Consider the following 20,562-nt stretch of genomic DNA (forward strand, 5'->3'; position numbering starts at 1 on the left):
ACTATAGGAGGTGAACAAAGAGATGGCTGCAGCTTTGGTGATCGTCTTTGTGTCATTACTGAGTAGTACCAGAAGACTGCATGATGGCAAATGTTACTCTTTTATTCAAGAAAGGTAAAAGAGATAACCCTGGGTATTATAGACCAGTGAGTGTTAGTAGTAGCAAGTAAATTCTTGGAAAAGATTCTTGGATACTGTATTTTTGTGCATTTGGAGAAACAATCTAATTAGGATGGCTTTGTGAGCAGCTTGATTGTCACTTCCTCAAAAAAAGTTCAAAGCAGATCGATATAGAGCAGTGGACGTAGTGCATATGGATTTTAGTAAGGTGTTTGACAAGGCTCCTGTGGTAGGCTCATTAGAGAATCAGGAGGCTTGGGATCCATGGAAACTTGGCTGCTTGGATTTGGAATTAGTTTACCGGAGAGAGGGGTTGTAGATGAAGCGTATTCTACCTAGAGGTTGGTGGTAGTGTGTAGAAGGTTATCATATTTTAGAATGAGAAATTGATAGGATGCAGAACTGGCCTGAGAAGTAGCAGATGGAGTTCAGTCCAGAAAAGTATGAAGTGATACCCTTTAGAAAATCAAATTTGAAGACTGAGTCATTGGCAGGATTCGTTAACAATGTGGAGGAACAGGGGGATCTTGGGGTTGATGTTCATCGATACCTCACAGTTACCGCACAAGTGGTTAAGAAGGCGTATGGTGTGTTAACCTTCATTAGTTGGGGTCAAATGCCATGAGTTAATGTTGCAGTTCTATAAAATTCTGGTTAGACCACACAGGGTACTGTGTTCAATTCTGGTTGCCCTATTATCAAAGGATTTGGAAGCTTTAGAGAGGGTACAGAGGACATTTATCAGGATGTTGCCTGAATTTGATAACATGTTGAGTAGGCTTGCATTTTTCTCTTTAGATCAAAGGAAGAATGAGAGATGATTTGATTATAGATGTACAAGATGATAAGAGGCATAGATAGAGTGGATAGCCAAGGAGCTTTTGCCAGAGCAGAAATGTCTAATACGAAAGAGGGGACATAATTTTCAGGTGATTGGAGGAAAATATAGAGGTAGGTTTTTTGTATGCAAGAGTGGTGTGGAGTGTGCTGTCAGGGCTGGTGGTAGAAGCAGATATATTAGAGGCATTTAAGAGACTTTTTGATAGGCATATGGATAAATGAAAAATTAAGGGTTATGCAGGAGGAAGCGTTAGGTTGATCTTAGAGTAAGTTTAAAGGCTGTACTTTACTATGCTGTATTGTTCTGTGTCTATATTAATCTGCAAGACAAGTGTAGAATTATTTTATGACTTTCTGTTCTGTGGGGCTATTAATGTTCTATCTACAAATCTGAGTATAGATCAGCTATAACTCGCTAAGAGCAAGGTAGCATTTTAAGGGGTTTACTTTTTTAGAAAAAGCCTGTTTTTGTTTATGTGAGCTTTGTACAACTAAATATCTATTGTGGGAAATTTGGTTGCGCATAATTTATCAAGCTAGTTTTATGCATTGTGGAATAATTAGCAAATTGACCAGACTTTAATTATTGCAGCATCCCAAGCAGCATTCAAACAATATGTAGATGCTCTCTGAAATTAAGCTTTTTGACTTCATTTTCCATCTGCTGATATTAGACCTGATAAGCTGTTCTGAAGGTATTTACTTCAGCTGAGATTTCATCATTTGGGAATCTATTTACAGTCATTTTTAATAAAAAGTCAGTTTGGTAGCTGCAAACTTTATATCAGAATTGGCCGTGATCTCTAAATTGGTTAAGGTTATTCTGGCCTTGGCCAAGCATCAACTATAGGTATTTCCTTATAGGCTAATTGTGCAAATGACAAACTGTTTTGATAACTAAAGTTTTATGATTCACTGTCAAATTTTGTTTCTGTGGTTTCTCGGAAATCATTTTTAATAGCAGCAACATATTCACATGCTAACAATTTTGTTTCAGCCGCATTCTTAACTCAGACTGTCTGCCTCGATGACACAACCGTAAAATTTGAAATATGGGACACAGCAGGACAAGAAAGATATCACAGCTTGGCCCCCATGTACTATCGAGGAGCACAGGCTGCCATAGTAGTTTATGACATCACAAACGATGTAAGTGAAATTATGCAACATTAATTTTGACAGTGTTCCAGTCAATTAAGTTAAATTAATATGCAAAGTTTAATATGCCCATTTCTCTGAAGATCACATAGAAAGTTGCCAGTTGCAAAAACATTAGTTTTATTTTATAATAATGGTATCTTTTGTTTGATACAAGCACCAATTTTTTTTGTTGGTGGGGGGAGGGTGAAATTGAACTGTGTGTTTTAGTATTATCAATTAAAAGCAAAGCTAAAGAGGACATTATTGATTTATAGGAAACGTCTGATGAGTTGGGGTGTCTCTAATAACTAAAGACAACTGAAATTATGATCTGAAAACTGAATAGGACATGTTTTGAGAATTTGAAACAAATTGGGTGATATATGTTAAGTATGACTATTGCTGTATGGGAAGGGAACAAATTCAGCCAAATTAATGGTCATTCTGCTTTTCCATTTGACTCAATTCCTGATTAGTTTGATTTTTATTTTTATGTAACTATTTTTAGTTTTTGTCCATCGCCACTTGAAGGGAGTTTGTTGACAATTTTTGTCTCTATTTATAGAAAAATTGCATTTATTTGCAGAGATACTGATTTTCCTTTTTTTCCCCTAGGCACTCAGAATTGAAGCTGCTCAGTTTGGTTTTCTTCACAGCTCCCTGCTCATATTTATGATGCAACCAGTCCTCTTCAAATCCATCCCCACTTCACTGCCTCCCCACTCAATCTACTAAATCACTGTTTTAACTTGAGTTTTCAGCATCTGCACTACTTGATTTCAATTAATTTTTTTTTAGCTTTTCTTGGGTAACTTTATTCATTTTCTATACTGATTAAGACAAGGTTGTATTGTACAAACTAAGCTATAGATTAATTCCTTTGCATAGAACACTGATTAATGATGTAGAAATGTAGAAAAGTTGGCAATGTTCTGGCAGTAGCATGTAGAACAAGCCAAAGCTTTAGAGGCTAATGATAACCTTTGTACATCAAAAGCTTATTCTGTGAAAAATCTCAGATATGAGATGGAATTACCTACACACCACTTTGCCACTTGTGCTAGGTTTAAGCATCTATTTTGAATACTGAAATATGTTACTGAAATTGTGTTTTTCATTCCTTTTGATTTGTGGAATCTTTACGTTCTTGGCATAACCAAGAACTATACATTTGTTTCAAGACAATTCTTGGAAAATCTGGATGTAAAAGTCACTTTTAAAATTGTTTTCTTAGGTGTTTCATTTTTGACTTGCTTAGAGCGTGTAATTAGATAACATCTTGGAAGTTTTTCCTGCTTATTGGTCTTTGATATGGGTGTGTGCTTATCAGTACCAAGTTCTGTCCCACTAAGTTAAATTTTTAAATTTCCAGCTCTGCATTTAAACAAGAGTTTTCCACAAAATTTGCAGCCTGATTTTGGAAGTTTAAATAGACTACATGGGATTTTTGACATGCGTCAAAATGGAGTTGGATCCATCGTGCCATCTGCAGTTACTTCCTGCCTGTGATTCCTGGAGCTGTTCAGAACAGCTAAACTTTGGTACCCAGGAAGCAAAGTGAAGCTTCAAATGGGCAAAGCCCTTGGATGACATACATATGGCTTGTACTCTGCTGTAAACACCTTGACAGCCTTTGTAAAGAGTGAGAGTTGGGAGCAGAAATTTTGCCTTCAAATCTAGACTCTTATTATTTTTGAATCTGCTATTTAGAAATAAATAGTGAATTAAGTTTATTTATTGTAATTTAAATCTTAAAGAACCCTTTAAGAGAAAGTAATAAAATTTCTACCTCAGAAGGAACTAGGAAAGGACCAATTTTTGGCATTCTAGGATTATTTTTGTGTTCTCAAATTTGTATCTGACCTAAAGCAAGGAAACTTAAAATGCTTGAATCTGGCTTTAGTTTCAGTAACAGTTTTCTAATTTTGTTTATTAGACATTCAGCTTTGTGAAAATCATGTATTTCTGCTTTGTGGGGCAGTGAAGAGCTATTGAACAAGATTAAGTAATTTTACACACTTTCTAAGATGTCTGGAATAATGTGAATGTGTTTTCTTCAGACATATATACAAGCATTTTGTTTGGGATACTCCTTAAAACTGTTGCACCTGTATTATTTTGTCAATTTCTTTGTAGGACACTTTTGCACGGGCCAAGAATTGGGTGAAGGAACTACAGAGGCAAGCCAGTCCTAACATTGTAATAGCTTTGGCAGGGAATAAGGCTGATCTTGCTAACAAGAGAACAGTGGAGTTCCAGGTATGTAAAAGATGAATAGTCATTGGAAATGTTTTTCAAAGAAATGCAGAACTTCCTTAGCCATTGGATCTCACTGTTGATCCACCCAATTTGCCACAGCTGACTTCACATGCTAGGATGAGCATGCCTCTATTTCACCAGGTTATGAGGCTTGTCAGTTACCCTCACCTGGTTTAGCCTACCTGTCAAAGCAGTATACTGGGGTGTGGCCACTGTTGCATGAAAATGGCTACTTGGAGCCACAGGTTAAGAGTTGAGTGTCCGATGGGGACCGAAGGTGAGTGAACTGCCCCAGAAAGGACACAACAAGCCCTTCCACTAGATAGGCTATCTCTTCCTGGACACCCCATACATAGCAGCGTACACTGGATGAATCCCTCTGTTGATATCTATTAGGAACTAATACATAGTTTATAGGACTGCAGTAGCATTGGAAGTGTTCTAGTTTATTCTGTATTTCATTTAAATACATAATCTTGTACTCAGCTTGTCTTTTTATACCTTTTTAACTAATTCCATGAAACTTTGGCTAATTGCGTAGGTGCTTAGTAGGGCCAAAAGGTACTGGTCCTGATGTGTCCCAATTAATCAGAATCCACTGTACTCCAAGGGCAGCCTCACCAACATCTTGTGCAACTACACTATGACACCCAAATTTTATATTCAATCCCTTGACTAATGAGGCTAATGTGCCAAAAGCCACCTTCACCATCTTATCTACCTGTGACTGCACTTTCAGTGATCTATATAATCAAACTCCAAGGTTCCTCCGTTCTACAATTTTTCCCAAGGCCTTATCATTCACTCTAGAAGTCTTGTTTTAATTTGAATTTCTAAACTGCAACACTTTGCACTTGCCTGAATATGCTTGGTCAACTTGGGTCAAGAGCCCCCTGTAATTTTTGATAGCCTTCACTATCAGCCTATTTCAGTTCCATCTGTAAACATAATAACCATGCCTTTATACTCTTATCCAAATCATTGATATAAATGGTAAACAATGATGTGCCTAGCACTGACTCTTGTTGATAACAGGGATTCTATTACAATGATAGATTTGAGCAGCATGGGCTACAGTACTGTGATAATGTATTTTCACACTTTAATTTCCTGCCAAAGGGTTTTGGCCCGAAACTTTGACTGTACTCTTTTCCATGGAGGCTGCCTGGCCTGTTGAGTTCCTCCAGCACTTTTGTTATGTGTTGTTCACATTTTAATGTCTCATTTCCTATGCTTTAAATATTTTGAAGGTGTTTCTGATCTAATTTACAAAACATTGTGCATTGTGCCAAATTAAAATAAAAATTCCAAAACCTGCCAACAATTTACTAAATTGGGAGGCTGAAAAAGTATTTATCCCCCTTGTCATTGCTACGCTAACCTTCCTCAAGTGCAATACTGTATATTACCTTACCAACTCACCTAATTTGTTAATGTAGAAAATTGGAGTATCATCTATTTTCAATGAATTCATAAGAATAAATAACCCCTCTGTAAGGTCCAGTAATATGAAGATTTTCAACAGACCAAACCAAAATGAATACAAGCATTCAAGACAAGTCAGGGAAATTGTACAGAGAAGCACAAATCTGGGGAAGGGTATAAAACAATCCCAAAGGCATTCAGCATACTTTGGAGCTCAGTGCAGTCCACCATGAAAAAAAAGTGGGGTGGGTGGAGGGAATACCACAGCCACACTGCCCGGGTCAGGCTGGCTCTCTAAACTTAGTAGCTGGAGAAGAATGACACTTGGAAAAGAGGCTGCTATGATGCCAGCTGCCACCCACTGAGTGGGTTGTAGAAGTTGGTCACTGCAACTGGAGTTGAAGTTCATGGCTGCACAATCTCTTAAGGCCTTGCACAAAAAAGGTATTTATGGAACAATGGCAAGAAAGAAGCCCTGGCTTTAAAAAAAAAAGCAGATCCTTGCCAAGAAAGACTTTGCAATGCTTCACTTAGAAGATACTTTAAAGATGTGGAAAGAAGATCTTATGGTCAGATGAGACTAAAATGGAACTTTTTGCCCTCAACACTAAGCAGTGCATGTACCATTAATCTAAAACTGTGCATCAGCCAGGTAACACCATCCCTATTGTAAAGTATGGTGGATGTGGTGTCTTGCTGTGGGGCTGGAAATCTGCTCAGGATTGATGGGAAGATGAATGCTGCTAAATACAGAGAGACCCTGAATTAGAAACCTGCTAGCATCTGCCAGAAAGCTTAAACTGTGGAGGAAATTTGTCTTTCAGTAGGACAGTAATCCAAAGCACACTGCTAGAGCAACCATGGAGTGCCTGCAAATGAAGAAGTGGCCCAGTCAGAGTCCATCTTTGGAAAGACCTCAAGATTATTGTCCACTGCCACTCCCCAACTAATTTGGCACAGGTTGAGCAATTTTGCAAGGAGTAATGGACAATTCTTGCTCCATCATGTTGCACAAAATTAATAAAGATTGCTCCTCATATGCTTAACCCTTTCACTTCCAGAATCATCCTTATGAACCTCAAGGCTCTCTCCAATGACAACACATCCTTTCTAAGATGTAGGGCAAAAACTATTGACACTACTCTAAGTGTGGCCTGACTAATGCCTTATAAAGCCTCAGCATTATCTCCTTTGTTTTTATATTCTATTCCCCTTGGGGGGGGGGGGGGGGGGGGGGAATGCCAACATTGCATTTGCCGCCTTCACCAAAGACTCAACCTGTAAATTAAGTCCCTCTGCGCCTCTGATGTTTGAGCCTTCTCCCCATTTAGCTAACAGTCTGCTCTATTGTTCCTTTTAGCAAAATGCATTATCATATACTTTTCAATACTGTATTCCATCTGCCACTTTTTTTGCTCATCCTTGTAATTTGTCTGTCTGCTGCAATCATACTGCTTTTTCAACACTACTTACCCATTCACACTACTTAACACTCCATACAAAACCATCAATTCCGTTATCCAAATCATTGACAAACAATGTGAAAAATAGCACATTGTATACTGACCCTTGAGGAACACCACTGAGAGCCAAGCAGAAAAGGCTCCTTTCTTCCCACTCGCTGCCTCCTGCCTGACAGCTGTTCCTCTATCCATGCCAGTATCTTTCCTGTAATGCCATGGGATTTTATCTTGTTAAAGCAGCCTCATGTGTGGCACCTTCTCAAATGCCTTCTGAAAATCCAAGTAAGTGACATCCACTACCTGTCCTTTATCTTCCCTGCTTGTTACCTCTTCAAAGAACGCTTAACAAATTTGTCAGGCAAGGTTTCCCTTTACAGAAACCATGCTAATTTTGACTTATTTTATTATTAGTCTCCAAGTTCCCCAAAACCTCATCCATAATAGTTGACTCCCAACACCTTCTTAACCACTGAGGTTAGGCTATTCTGCATTCTTCATTAGTCCTGCCCTTTTGAATTTTGCCTCTGTGATATAAATTACCTCTTTGCTCTTTCTGCATTTGTACTGAATCATTGGCTTGTCCCTCCTTACATTTATGTTACATCCATCATCTATTGTAAACCTGCTGGCTCATCCTCAGCTCTATCACACTGGTTCCCATCCCTTGCCATATTAGTTTAAACCACTCCCAACAGCTCTAGTAAACCTGCCCACAAGAATATTGGTCCCACTTGGATTCAAGTACAACTTGTTACTTTTGTACAGGTCCCACCTGCCCCAGAAGAGATCCCAATTATCCAGAAATCTGAATCCCTGCCCCCGTTTCAATTCTTCAGCCATGCATTTATCTGCTACCTCATTCTACTCCTATCCTCACTGTCGCATGGCGCAGGCAGCAATCCTGAGATTGCTACTCTTGAAGTCCTGCTTCTCAGCTTCCTTCCTAACTCCCTGTATTCTGTTTCAGGACCACCTCTGTTTTTCTACCTATGTTGTTGGTACCAATATGTAGCTCGACTTTTAGCTGCTCACCCTCCCTTTTCAGGATATTGTGGATGTTTTCAGAAACATTGCAGACCCTGGCACCTGCGAGGCAAACTACCATCTGTGTTTCTTTTTCACATCCACAGAATCACCTTTCTGTCCCCCTAACTTTAATGCACAAGGCTTATGCTGCTGCATGATACCACATTAATAGACAAATGGAGTAATAATTGCCTAGGTTGAATTTACATTTTTGTTTTGTGAAAATTCAGACAGTGTTCTTTGTTTAGGCTCTAAAATTGAAGTCAATCTGGAACATCTGGTCAATTAATCTAATGGTACTCATTATCCAAGAATATGCTTGAGGAATCATCATTCAAGTGTGTTGGTGAATTGCTTGCTCTTGTTGCATTGTATCTCAAATTGCCTCCTAGTGAAGATTAAAAATATAAAGAAATAGAATGCTGTGTCTGGAAAATCTGGTAGAATCAATCAAAATGATTTCTATATACTATACTATATGTTACATCCTTTCAATATTGTAGAACTTTACAAGAATTTACATTCTCAAATGATTGATGCAAAGCCGACAATAAAACAGTTTTTTACGAATGAAAGGATAAAATTGTGATGCATACGTGAAAACTTTTCTATTTTTTCTTGTAGGAAGCACAGTCCTATGCAGACGACAACAGCTTATTATTCATGGAGACATCTGCAAAAACTTCAATGAATGTGAATGAAATATTTTTGGCAATAGGTAAATTTGATCCTGGTAATTTGATTCTGGAATGTGGAGCAACAAATCAGCTGAAGAAGTTCAGTGGTCAGGCAGCATGTGAGGGAAAAGGAATTAAGAAGGGAAGAAAATTGTTGATGGTTCAGATCCTGGTGTAAAATTTTTTTTAACCCAAAATGTCAACAATTCCATTCCTCTCAAAAATGTGTGTTCAACCTACTGAGTTCCTGCAGCAGATTGTTTGTCCTTTAATTTGCATTCTTGGTGAAATATAATTTCTAATGTAGATTTACTTTCGAATTGTTGCATTTAAATCCAGTGTAAAAATATTGCAACATGGCAATTAAACCAAATGGGAAAACACTGGATATGTGAAATAAGACTTTAAATTCAAGGACGAATTCTTGGGTCAGATTGTGTCTCTGGGTGAAGTCTTGAGTTACTGATTTATATCAATGACCTTTCATTGACTGTATTCAACAAGCATACACACAACTTGGGAAAAGGAGGGGTAGAGGAAACAGGAAATGGGTTTTATTTGAGAGTAGATGGCAGGAATGATAGTGAAAAATAGATAGTAATACAATGAATAATAGTACCATTTGGTTTCAGAGAAGTGCAGATTACTACAGCCTAATAGCAGCAAAGGAACTATGAAAAATGTACTAAAGGAAAAACTTCTATGGCCCAGGAAAGGCACCTGGATCTTAAGTAATAAAAGCACCCCATTTGCTAGGTACCGTTACAGGAGCATGCTTAGGGTTTAATTCATTTCCTTTGTGGATTAGTCACAGTGGAAGACGGAGTACATCTTGTTACTTTATTGCTTTTTAGGTTATTTATAGGGATAATGAAATGTCAAAGGGAAACCTGACTGGATGCCTTAAATTGCTGAAACACTTTCCAAATCCACATACCCTGAAACTTGCTAGGGAACACTTCAGAGTATTTAGTTACAGGACTTCCCTTTCAGTAAATCCTCTAATATTATACTGGTGATGATGTTATAGTCATGTCATCATTTTAAGTTTCATTGGGAACCTCTGGTAGATGACAGTAAGTCCAACAGTGATGGTCTGTTGTCATAGGATGTGATGTCACTACAGACTATCTGGAACCCAGATGAATAGTAGAAGAAACATCTGAATGCTGTAGAAATTTTTTCAGCCATTCTATATTGCTAGGAGGGCACTTCCCATTAAATTGAAGATCACATTGACCCTACTTCCTCACCACATGATCTTTCCAAATGACTGCAGCAGATTTCTGCTACTTTCTAGTTTGCTGTTTAAAGAGATCATCCAGGTACTGTATTTGGAGAGAAGTCAGTACTACTTTGATTTTGATGTCAGTGAACAGGTACACTGGCTTTTCACAAATGCACGTAGCTATTGGATGTATTTATGTGCCCTCAAGAATCCCATTAACAATTTTAGCAGCTTTTAATAAAGAATTTTATTTCAATGCTTGTCTACTTATCATCAGAAGAATGTAATCATGGTAAATTCCATGTGTCCAGTATGCATACATTACAATATCCTTCAAGGTAGTGCCATGAATTTTCTGGAAGGATGATCTTGAGTGATGAGAATGATTTGGCTACCACTCCTGATGAAGTAAGAACCGCAGAGGTTGCAGAATTTCTGTGGGAAGCACTCATTTTCTTCCAAAAATGAGATTTCCTTATTTGCATCTATCAAGCTAGTTTATACCAAGCACTTGCAGACAATAAGATGTATGAGCAAAATTAGACCATTCAGTCTATCATGTCTTCTCCATCACTTAATCAATTGCTTCGACTTTATTCTCCCACCTTGTACCCATCGCCTTTAACCTATTTACTAGCAATCTGTCTTAAGTATGTCCAATGACTTGGCCTCCACAGCCCTCTACGGCAACATACTCCAAATATTCACCACTTTCTAGCTGAAGAAATTCCTATTCGTTTCAGTTTTAGAGGGACATTCCTTCGTTCTGAGGCTGTCCTCTGATCTGAGGCTCCTACAAATGGAAACATTCTCACCACATCCAGGCCTTTCTGTATCCAATGAGATCTCCCTCATCCTTCTGAACTTCATCGAATACAGGTCCAAAGACATTGAATGCTCCTTGTATGCTCAGCCTTTCATTCCTGAGATCATTCTTATGAGCCTACTGGACTCCCTTCAGGTCAAGCACATCTTTCCTTAGATGAGACACAACATGGCTTTCAGTGCTTCAAATCCACCTCCATGGTGTTGTGCTGCATGCTTCATAACTTAGCTTACTGCCAGGTCAATAGGAAGAGTAAGAAGGATGCCAAAGGGTCATAAGTTGACTAAGCAACTCCAAAAAGAATGAGAAAGTGGGTATTCACCACATGGGGAATTCTTTGACAGAGACTTCTTCAGAAGTAGCTTGTGAAATTTATAGTCCCTAAATCTAAGCAAGTAACTCTAGACAGATATTAATAATGCCCCAATATGTAATTGAAAATTGAGAGAATGGGGTTAAAATGCATTTGACAATAATCCTTCACATGTTGCTTTTCTGATCCAACTAGACTGATTATAAGACCTCAGTAAGTGAATTCTTGATTCCTAACCCATTTACTGTAAAAGTTTACTGTAACTCTTAGTGTTCTGTTGCTCATTCTAAGATTCTTTTATAATTGTGTGAACATGAAGTTTAGAATCAGTTTTCTAGCATGGAGACAGGCCCCCTGCCCCCAATTTAACCATACTGACCAAGGTGCCTTTCTGAACTAGTCCAATTTGCTTGGATGGGTCCACGCCCCTCTGAAGGTTTCCTATTCATGAACGCATCCAATGTCTTATATCCATCTCTACTAGTGCTTATGACAACATACTCCATATACCCATCATTCCCTTTAAATCTTTCCCCTCTCAACATTTCACCATAATCACATGCCCTCTAGTTTTAAACTCCCTCCCTCAGGGATTGGGGGGGGGGGGTGTTGTTGGGATTTGGTGGTGGTGACTGTGACCATCCACTTTATCTGTGCCCCTCATTTATAAAGCTGGCTTAAGGTCAACTTCTCTCCTTGCTGTTATTGTGTGTTTTAGTTGTCTGTCTGCTCTGGATTTCTTTGTCCCTACAATTGACAATTCAACAGATTGTCTGAAGAGACTTTAAATATAGAACAGTACCTTACAGTAATGGGCCCTTCAGCCCCTGATATTGTGCCAGACTAATTAAACTAGTAATTAAATACCTAACTAAATGTAATTTATAGTAATTTTTATGTACTGCATCGTACTTCTGCAGCAAAACAACAAATTTATTACGTATACCAGTAATAATAAACCTGATTCTGATTACTGCCTTCTGCCTATAAATTGTCCATATCCCTTCATTTTCTGCACAACCATATTCTAATCTAAGAGCCTCTTAAAAGCTGCTATCATATTTGCCTCCACTACCACCGCTGGTGGCATATTCCATGCAAATTAATGTAAAGATTTCTCCAGGTAAATGAAAGCTTGCCCTGCACATCTCTTTCGAACCTACTCCTCCTCAGCTTAAATTCATGTCTTTATTAAGCATTTTGATCCTGGGGAGAAAGATTGGGTGTCTGTACAAAGGATAATCTTTTAAATATCCATCAGATCTCACCCTCCCCATCGTAAAAATAACCCAAGTTTGTCTAACCTCTCTTTATAGCACATGCCTTCTAATCCAGGCAACATTCCTGCATTCCTTCCAGAGCCTCCACATCCTTCATATAATGGGAGTACAGTACTTCAAATACAGCCTAACAAGAGTTGCAAAATATCTTCCTGCCTCTTGAGCACAATGCCTTGACTAATGGAGACAAGCATGCTATGTGCCACTTAACTATCCTATCAACTTGTGCAGCCACTTTCAGGGGGTTATGGACTTATACAGAGAAATCTCAAGGTTCATCAACATCGTTATAGCAGTGTAGTTTCCCTTTTCATTTGATCTTCCAAAGCCCAACACCTCACATTTGGCTGGATTAAACTCGTTCTGCTATTTCTTTGCCCATATCTGCAACTGATCTATATCCCACTGTCTTCCTTAGCAATCTTCTGCACTATCTATAGCATCAGTAATCGTCATATCATCTATAAACTTGATAACCCATCCATTTATATTTTCATCCAGGTTATTATACAATTGGACCAATTATTTGGGTATCTCCTGTACTTTAGAGGTCACTAAGTGTATGTTTGTGGCCTTTTGCTTCTGTATTTGTGCATTCAGAGATGCTCTTCTGCCACTTCTGTTGTAATGTGTGATTATTTGAGTTACGCCATCCTGTTGGCTTAAACCAGTCTGGCCATTGTCCTCTGACCTCATTAAATAGCAGTTTTCACCCACAGAGCAGCCGCTCGCTGCATTTTTTTTTTGTTTCTCGCATGATTCTCTAATCTGTAGAAATTGTGTGTGAAAATCCCAGGAAATCAGCAGTTTCTCAAATACTGAAACCACCTGTCTGACATCAGCATTCATTCCACAGTCAAAGTCACTTGAATCACTTTTCTTCCTCATTCTGAAGCTTGGTCTGGACAACAACTGAACCTCTTGATCATGTTTGTGTGCTTTTATGCATTGAGTTGCTTCTATATGATTGGCTGATTAGATAAGCACACAAAAATGCTGGAGAAATTCAGCAGGTTAGCCAGCATCTTTGGAAATGAATAAACAGTTGATGGTTCAAACTGAGACCCTTCTTCAGGGCTGGAAAGCAAGGAGGAAGAACCCAGAATAAGGAGGTGGGGGAGGGAAGGAACACAAGCTAGAAGGTGATAGGATAGGTGAGGTGGGAATGAAGTAAGAAGCTGGGAGGTAATAGGTGGAAAAGGTAAAGGGCTGGAGAAGAAAGCTGATAGGAGAGGAGAGTGAACAACAGCAGAAAGGGAAGGGGGTGGGACACATGGAGGAAATGATAAGCAGGTGAGGTGAAGAGGTAAGAGCAGGGTCCAGAATGGGGAACTGAAGAAGGGGGAGTGGAGGGAAATTACCAGAAGTTGGAGAAATCAATGTTCACACCATCAGGTTGGAGAGTTCCCAGAGGGAGTATGAGGTGTTGCTACTTCAGCCGGAGAGTGGCCTCATCATGGCAGTAGAGGAAGCCATGGGCTCCGTCAAGATAGTAAGATACAACTTGCCCCACACAAACCATGCTGACTGTCCCTAATTCAGCTATGGTTTTCAAAATGCTCATGAATCCAATCCTTAAGAATCCCCTGCAATAGCTTCCCAGCCAGACCGTTTATCTATAGTATCCCTACTTCTCTGGAATAATGTTGTCTAATTCAATTGTTTGCATCTCATTTGTTTTTTCTTCTTTCTCGTGCATCGGGTGTTGGTCTTTTATTTTTTATATATAGCCTGTTTCTTTTGTGTTTCTTGCTTTATGGCTACCTTTAAGCAAGCAAATCTCAAGTTGTATAGTTTATACATTCTTTGATAATAAATATACTTTGAATGTGAAAATTGGAATAATGGAACAGCAAGAGAGCTATTCACCAATCCTCTAGGACCTTGCTTGTGTTCTCCAACCAACCACAAAGATATTGATCAAGACTTCAGCAAACTTGTATCAAACCTCTTAATAACCTGGTGTATGCCCCATCAGGCTCTGGGGACGTAACCACTTTAATGTTCTTTAATGACCACCTCCTTTATTGCAAAATGCCTTTTAGCATGCTCCATGTTGATCTTGCTATCTCTTACGTCCTTCTAGGTCAAGATTTCCCAAATTGACATCCAAGGACCCCCTCAGTTAATGGTAGGGGTCCATGGCATAAAAAGGTTTGGGAACCGCTGTTTGATGTTTAGCTTCCTGAACCTGAATGTAGTGTGGCGGCCCTGTGGATAGTGCACAGGCACTGTCTGGTGTAAACAATCCTAACACTGGTTCAGAAATCATGGCAGCTTTAATTTATTTTGTATAATGTTGTGATGAGAAAGGTGAGATTCAATTTCATGACATAGAAACTCAAAAATTTCTGATCGTGAAGAATGTGATATTTTTATATCTACTTTGCACAGTAGCGAAAGAGTATTTAGAACTTTTGAATGTAAAGTTAAAAGTAACCTTCAATTGTTTCCTTGCAGCAAAGAAATTGCCCAAGAATGAGCCTCAAAATACAGGACCAAACAGTGGGAGAAGCAGAGGTGTAGATCTTCATGAACCCGCCCAACAGACCAAGACCCAGTGCTGTAGTAACTAGACCTGTTTCTAATGCAAATCTCTAACCCCATTATCCATTTCACTACTGCTTTGTAATGGAAAAACCTAAATTAACAAATTGCTCTCGATTCCAATTCTTAGTGGGGAATATAGTTACATTTCTAATACAAATTGATCTCTTAACTTTTAAATTGCAAAATAGACTTTTCAATTGGCAGATGTATGCATTGCTTGGTACAAGCATAATGTTTGCCATCTGTAGAGATGGATTAATGAAACCTTAAAAGCCTGCTTAAATTGGTGATTCTAATGTAACAATTGAAATTTATACTGTTAACTGTATCCAATTGCTAATAAGCAATGGCCATTTGGTTAATGCTCGTGTGTTTATATTGGGTGTACAGTATATAATTAAAACACCTTAATCTAAAATTATTTATTGGAAATTTTAAAGTGTTAAGTTTCCTTCAGCAATCTGATCTGCAAATAGAATTGAATTGAACTGTATTTTGGCAGGTTGTGTAAAAGCTGTACCACCCCTTGCACTAACATTTTCTTATATATATTCCTTCATTATCATTACTTTCAAATTACTCTGATCCATTTCCTTGTAAATAAGGTATCATGACGTGGTCTGCATTTACATAAATTTATCGGACTGCTCTGGTAGGAAAATCATTAAAAATACTGAACTAATTATGCAGATCACAAGATTTGCTATAGAAGTTATAAACTTTATAATTATGATATAAATATGGCATAGGGCACTCTACAATTGTATGTACTGTAAGTAATGACCATGAATTCCTTCAGTAATTTTTTCCAGCGTTCCTAAATGTGTATTTTTTTGTTACAGAATGTTTTCTTTTTCCATTGTAATGCACAATTTTTGTAGTTAGTTTGCAGTACTGATATCTTCTAAAAGGTGAATTAACTAATAAACCGATAGCACAACATGTAAAAAAAATTATGCCATTGCATTAAAATGAAATGCTTAGCAAAAGGAGAAAGGGTATTGGCTTTGCATTTAACAATGGGCAAACTAATGATTTTTAAAATGCAATAATTCAGATAGTAATGGTAATCTGAAACTCTTCCTCCTTTGGCTCAATCCATGTAATGCAATTTCAGACTAAAAATTTAACAGTCACGGGTTTTTGTATTTATTCACCTGTTAGAAATTGGATGTGTCTAATCAATTTGTTAAAATGTGTAAATAAATACATTCAAAATGTTGGTGTTAAATCATTGACAGATTTATGAACTGGAATGTTAGAAATATTAAATCAGTGAAACATTAATCACTCATTTTCAAATTTGATATGTAACCAGGAAGGTAAATTTAAAGAGTAACAGTTTATGTTGCAGGTTGCATTAATGCAGCTGAACTGTTGAACATTTCAAACATTTTGTTAATTTTGAAGGCTTTTCAGATATTGTGGGAACTTTTTTTGGGGGGAGGGATGGTGTAATGTGAAATGCTTCATTAGTCATGAAGTTATAGGCCCATCCCTGTATCATAAATATTTCCACTATATATCCCAGCAGCTTAGGGTCTTTTGACCCAAACAAATAACATTGGATACTTCTTAAAATTAGAATCAATTAATTTTCTGGCCTTGTCATAAACATTATTGTTTAAGAACACACACACAGCACTGCACTAAATATCCAGTGATGTACAGTTGATTTCATATCAAAATCATAACTTGTGTGGGATAGGGAAGAGGAGGGCAGTTTTTATTGGTCAGTCATTGTGTTACTGATATTTAGCTAGGAAACAGCTGCATCATTGCCAACTGGATCTGTAAAATGTTACAGCAAAATTTGGTATGCTATCATTCCCTCCGACTCTTGAATGTTCCTTGAACAATTATTTAACTGTGTTGCAAGTGCAGGTGCAATAATTCAACAATTTTCCATCTGCAGACACGATAGCTTTATTCTGCTAGTATTGAACATGAGAAACAGCAAAAGTAAGCCATGTGGTTCCTTAAGGATACTCCAATAATTAATTGGATCCAAGGATACTGTCTTTCACATTAAATGCAAAATAATGCCTGGTGGCAGACAGAATAGATTTCATGACACTGTTCTAATCAGGTGAGTTATCTGTGGTCAATAATATCACTGGTGTTTGAAGAACTTGCTGTGCGCACATTGGCTGCTCGATTCTACATTACTGTAAAACTCCAATAATCAAGCAGCCTTTGAATATTATTGAACTGGAAGGTTTTCCTGATCATTGGCTATTATTATTATAACAACACACTTTGAATTAACCTTTATACTATTTGCATGGTAACACAACACAAGTTTAAAGATTAAGTGGGAAGCAAGGCCCCAATAAATTTGGAAGGAGTATGAGAATGGAGAGCCAGTGAGTTTAAAATAAATGTAGAAAATTAGGCCCAGTTGAGATTAAAGGAAGCACGGGAGCCATGCCAAACCATTAGGAGTTCTAACCTATAATAACAGATTATAGCTTTATTGTACTAACCTCAAAATGTACCTTATTGAAAATATGCATTTTTCAAAGCCTTGGGTCAAATGTAAAGAAACTTTTTCTAATGATGTATCTGAAGGAAATTATGTTAGAAGTTATTATTTGTGCAAAAAAAATTATCCAGCAACTAGTCCAATTTATAGAAAATTCAAATCTTAAAATTTTGAAGCAATTATGAATAATTTAAATTAACTATTTGTAAATTATGGTGTATCTTCTGGACAATACACTTATTCACTATACAGTATTTTTACTTCTAATAATCCACAGGAGTACCCCAATGTCTGGTAATTCATTCAAGCAGTCATTATGGGCCATCTAAGTGAGAGATTGTCCCTTTGATTTGAACTCCATATCCACTCTCAACAAATGGGACAGGATTGTCAGTGTTGGTGTAGCAAGACTGAGCAAGTATTTCTATCATTTTAAAATACAGAAATCTGGCTATTGTTAGGTTCTTGGAAAGTCGGAGCTTAAAGGAACTGTAAATGAAAAGCTACCTAGATCTAAATTGTTCATCAAAGGTAAGGAATTTCTAATTACAAAAGGTTAGGATGTGCTGAAACTGGAGAGGGTTTGGGTCTGTATTCAATGGAATTCAGAAGAATGAGGGGTGACCTTATTAAAACCTATCAAATGGTGAAAGGCCTCGATACAGTGGATGTGGAGAGGATGTTTCCTATTGTGGGAGCGTCTTAGACCAGAGGACCCAGCCTCGGAATACAGGGGTGTCCGTTCCAGAATGACGATGAAGAATTTCTTCAGCCAGAGAGTGGTGAATCTGTGGAATTCTTTGCCACAGGCATCTGTGGATGCCAAGTCTTTATGTAACTTTAATGCAGAGGTTGATAGATTCTTGATTAGTCAGGGCATGAAGGGATATGAGGAGAAGGCAGGAGATTGGGACTGAGAGGAAAATTGGATCAGCCATGATGAAATGGCGGTGCAGACTTGTAGGGCCAAATAGCCTAATTCTGCTCCTATATATTATGGTCTTATGGTAATTCTGAACATGTACCCAATGCGGGCCAGGGGAAGTGCAGCTCCCAGGGCAGAGGTGTGGGAAAGGCCAACCCCACCCACAATTCCCTGAGAGCTTGCTTGTGTGCCCTCCCTGGGCTATTAACTTACAGTTTTTCCTGTCACCCACCTGCCTGGATGTCAGTTTTTCTGGCCAAGTAACATGCTTTTGGAGCCCTTGTTAAAAGCAGAGCTCTTGCAAATCTAACCTTGGTGAATTATTTATCCTACTTCAAGCTAACTCAGAAATGAAAATGGGCTATGTTGGAAATATTTAGCAGGTCGTGCAGCAACCAAAGAGAGTTTACATTCTATCAGAATATAAAAGACTGAATATGCTGCATCTTTAGGCAAGCATCATTACGAAGGACGCTATACATGATCAGTAAATGACTTGGAGGTGGAATAGAATGAAAATGAATTTTACAGCAGAATATGCAATTCTACTCAAGGTTTATTTAAGTATTAAGGAAGCAACATACAAAGTCCATTTAAAGTCTCCATTAAAACAGCAATAGTACTTCAGATTAGTTAACAGCAATATTTCCAGAAGAAAGCACAGTGGTTTCTTTAACAGAACACAGTGAATGGAGGATAGTTCATAAAGAATGTGTTAAATTAGTTCTAGGTACCCACGTCTTTGTGGCCACCAAGCATGACTAAGGGAGGAATTGCTCAAACTAATTTTGCCAGAAATGGTGGTAATCTATTTACCTACTTAGCCATTGGTGGGTTCAATGTATTATGAATGTATTTCATAGTAGATGGAACAAAATGAATTTTTGAGTACAGTGGCTACCTAGCCAGTTTGCTTCTGAAAATAATTGAGCCAGCTGTGAGGAGCTTTACAATAAGATAGAATAAATATTGTTAAAAATACTATTTCTACATTGTTTAAGATTGTGTTATTGTTGCTGTTCTGCCAAAGAAAATGTCTTTGTACAACCTGGAAGCAACAATATCATAACTGTTAGGTTATCACAAGCTCCTGCTAGTTTAGCAGTTTGGACTAATCTTTCGCTGATCGTTTTTGCTATAGTTTCATGCTGAGAAACTTCTGTTTCTTTGGCTGTTTCCTGACTTGTTGCTTCTGTATTCTGATTCGTAGTATAAGCTTCATCGTATGGTCTCTCAATGACTGCTTCAGTTTCTGGCAAAGATATTTCAATTTGAATGGAACTCATAGAGCCTGTGTTTGGCTTTGTATTATTGGTAATATTCTCTTGGCTATAATGATCATTTAATTCTTCGTTGGCTTTAAGATCCTCAGCAAAGGTAACAACTGATGTTCTGTCAACAATGTATTCCTCCTCTGATGTTTCCCCAGTAGAATTTTCTATGGCAACTCTGTCCTTGACTTCCATTTCTGATAGAGGTTTCTTCTGAAAATTTGACACCATTGTTCCAAGTTCTTTACTTGAAGAATTATGAAGTAAATCTTCCACAGATATATTGCCACTATGTTCTGCCATTACTGGAAACTCATCAGTCACGTGTTCAATTACGGACATGGATTCTTCTTTCTTTATAATGTTCTCCATTAAATTATCTAAAGCATGTTTAACTGTACTATTGACATCCTTGAGTGAATATTGCACGAGTAAACGTTCAACATGATCCCTTTTAATAGCATATTTCTTCCCAAAAAGCTCCTCAAATAAATGCTCAGTGGATATCACAGCATCATTATACCCCTGCTCAGAAAACTCATCAAGCAAATATATTAAGGAGGACCCTAAATCGATGTGCCGCTTACTGTGATCCATGACATGTGAGGTATGAATCTCTTTAACATTTGTGTGGGAAGATCCAAAATAAAATGAGAGCATTTGCAATGTAATTGAAACAACTTCATGTCTATTAAGTACTTTCCAAAATCCACTTGAAGCTAGGATAATAAACT

At 37.9% G+C, this 20,562-nt stretch overlaps 1 protein-coding gene across 3 annotated transcripts in view; it reads left to right on the plus strand.

Moving 5' to 3' along the window:
• Positions 1-16,378, plus strand: part of LOC140732184 (ras-related protein Rab-5A) — a 42,527-nt gene extending 26,149 nt beyond the window's left edge. For all 3 annotated transcript variants that reach the window (XM_073054442.1, XM_073054443.1, XM_073054444.1), the window contains exons 3-6: positions 1,958-2,109; positions 4,237-4,359; positions 8,898-8,991; positions 15,058-16,378. In XM_073054442.1, coding sequence (XP_072910543.1) covers positions 1,958-2,109; positions 4,237-4,359; positions 8,898-8,991; positions 15,058-15,173 — 485 coding nt within the window. In that variant the 3' untranslated portion in view covers positions 15,174-16,378. The remainder of the gene's footprint in view (positions 1-1,957; positions 2,110-4,236; positions 4,360-8,897; positions 8,992-15,057) is intronic.
• The last annotated feature ends 4,184 nt before the right edge of the window (positions 16,379-20,562 follow it).

This window comes from Hemitrygon akajei, chromosome 8 (assembly GCF_048418815.1).
Source record: "Hemitrygon akajei chromosome 8, sHemAka1.3, whole genome shotgun sequence".
Classification (NCBI taxonomy): Eukaryota; Metazoa; Chordata; class Chondrichthyes; order Myliobatiformes; family Dasyatidae; genus Hemitrygon; species Hemitrygon akajei.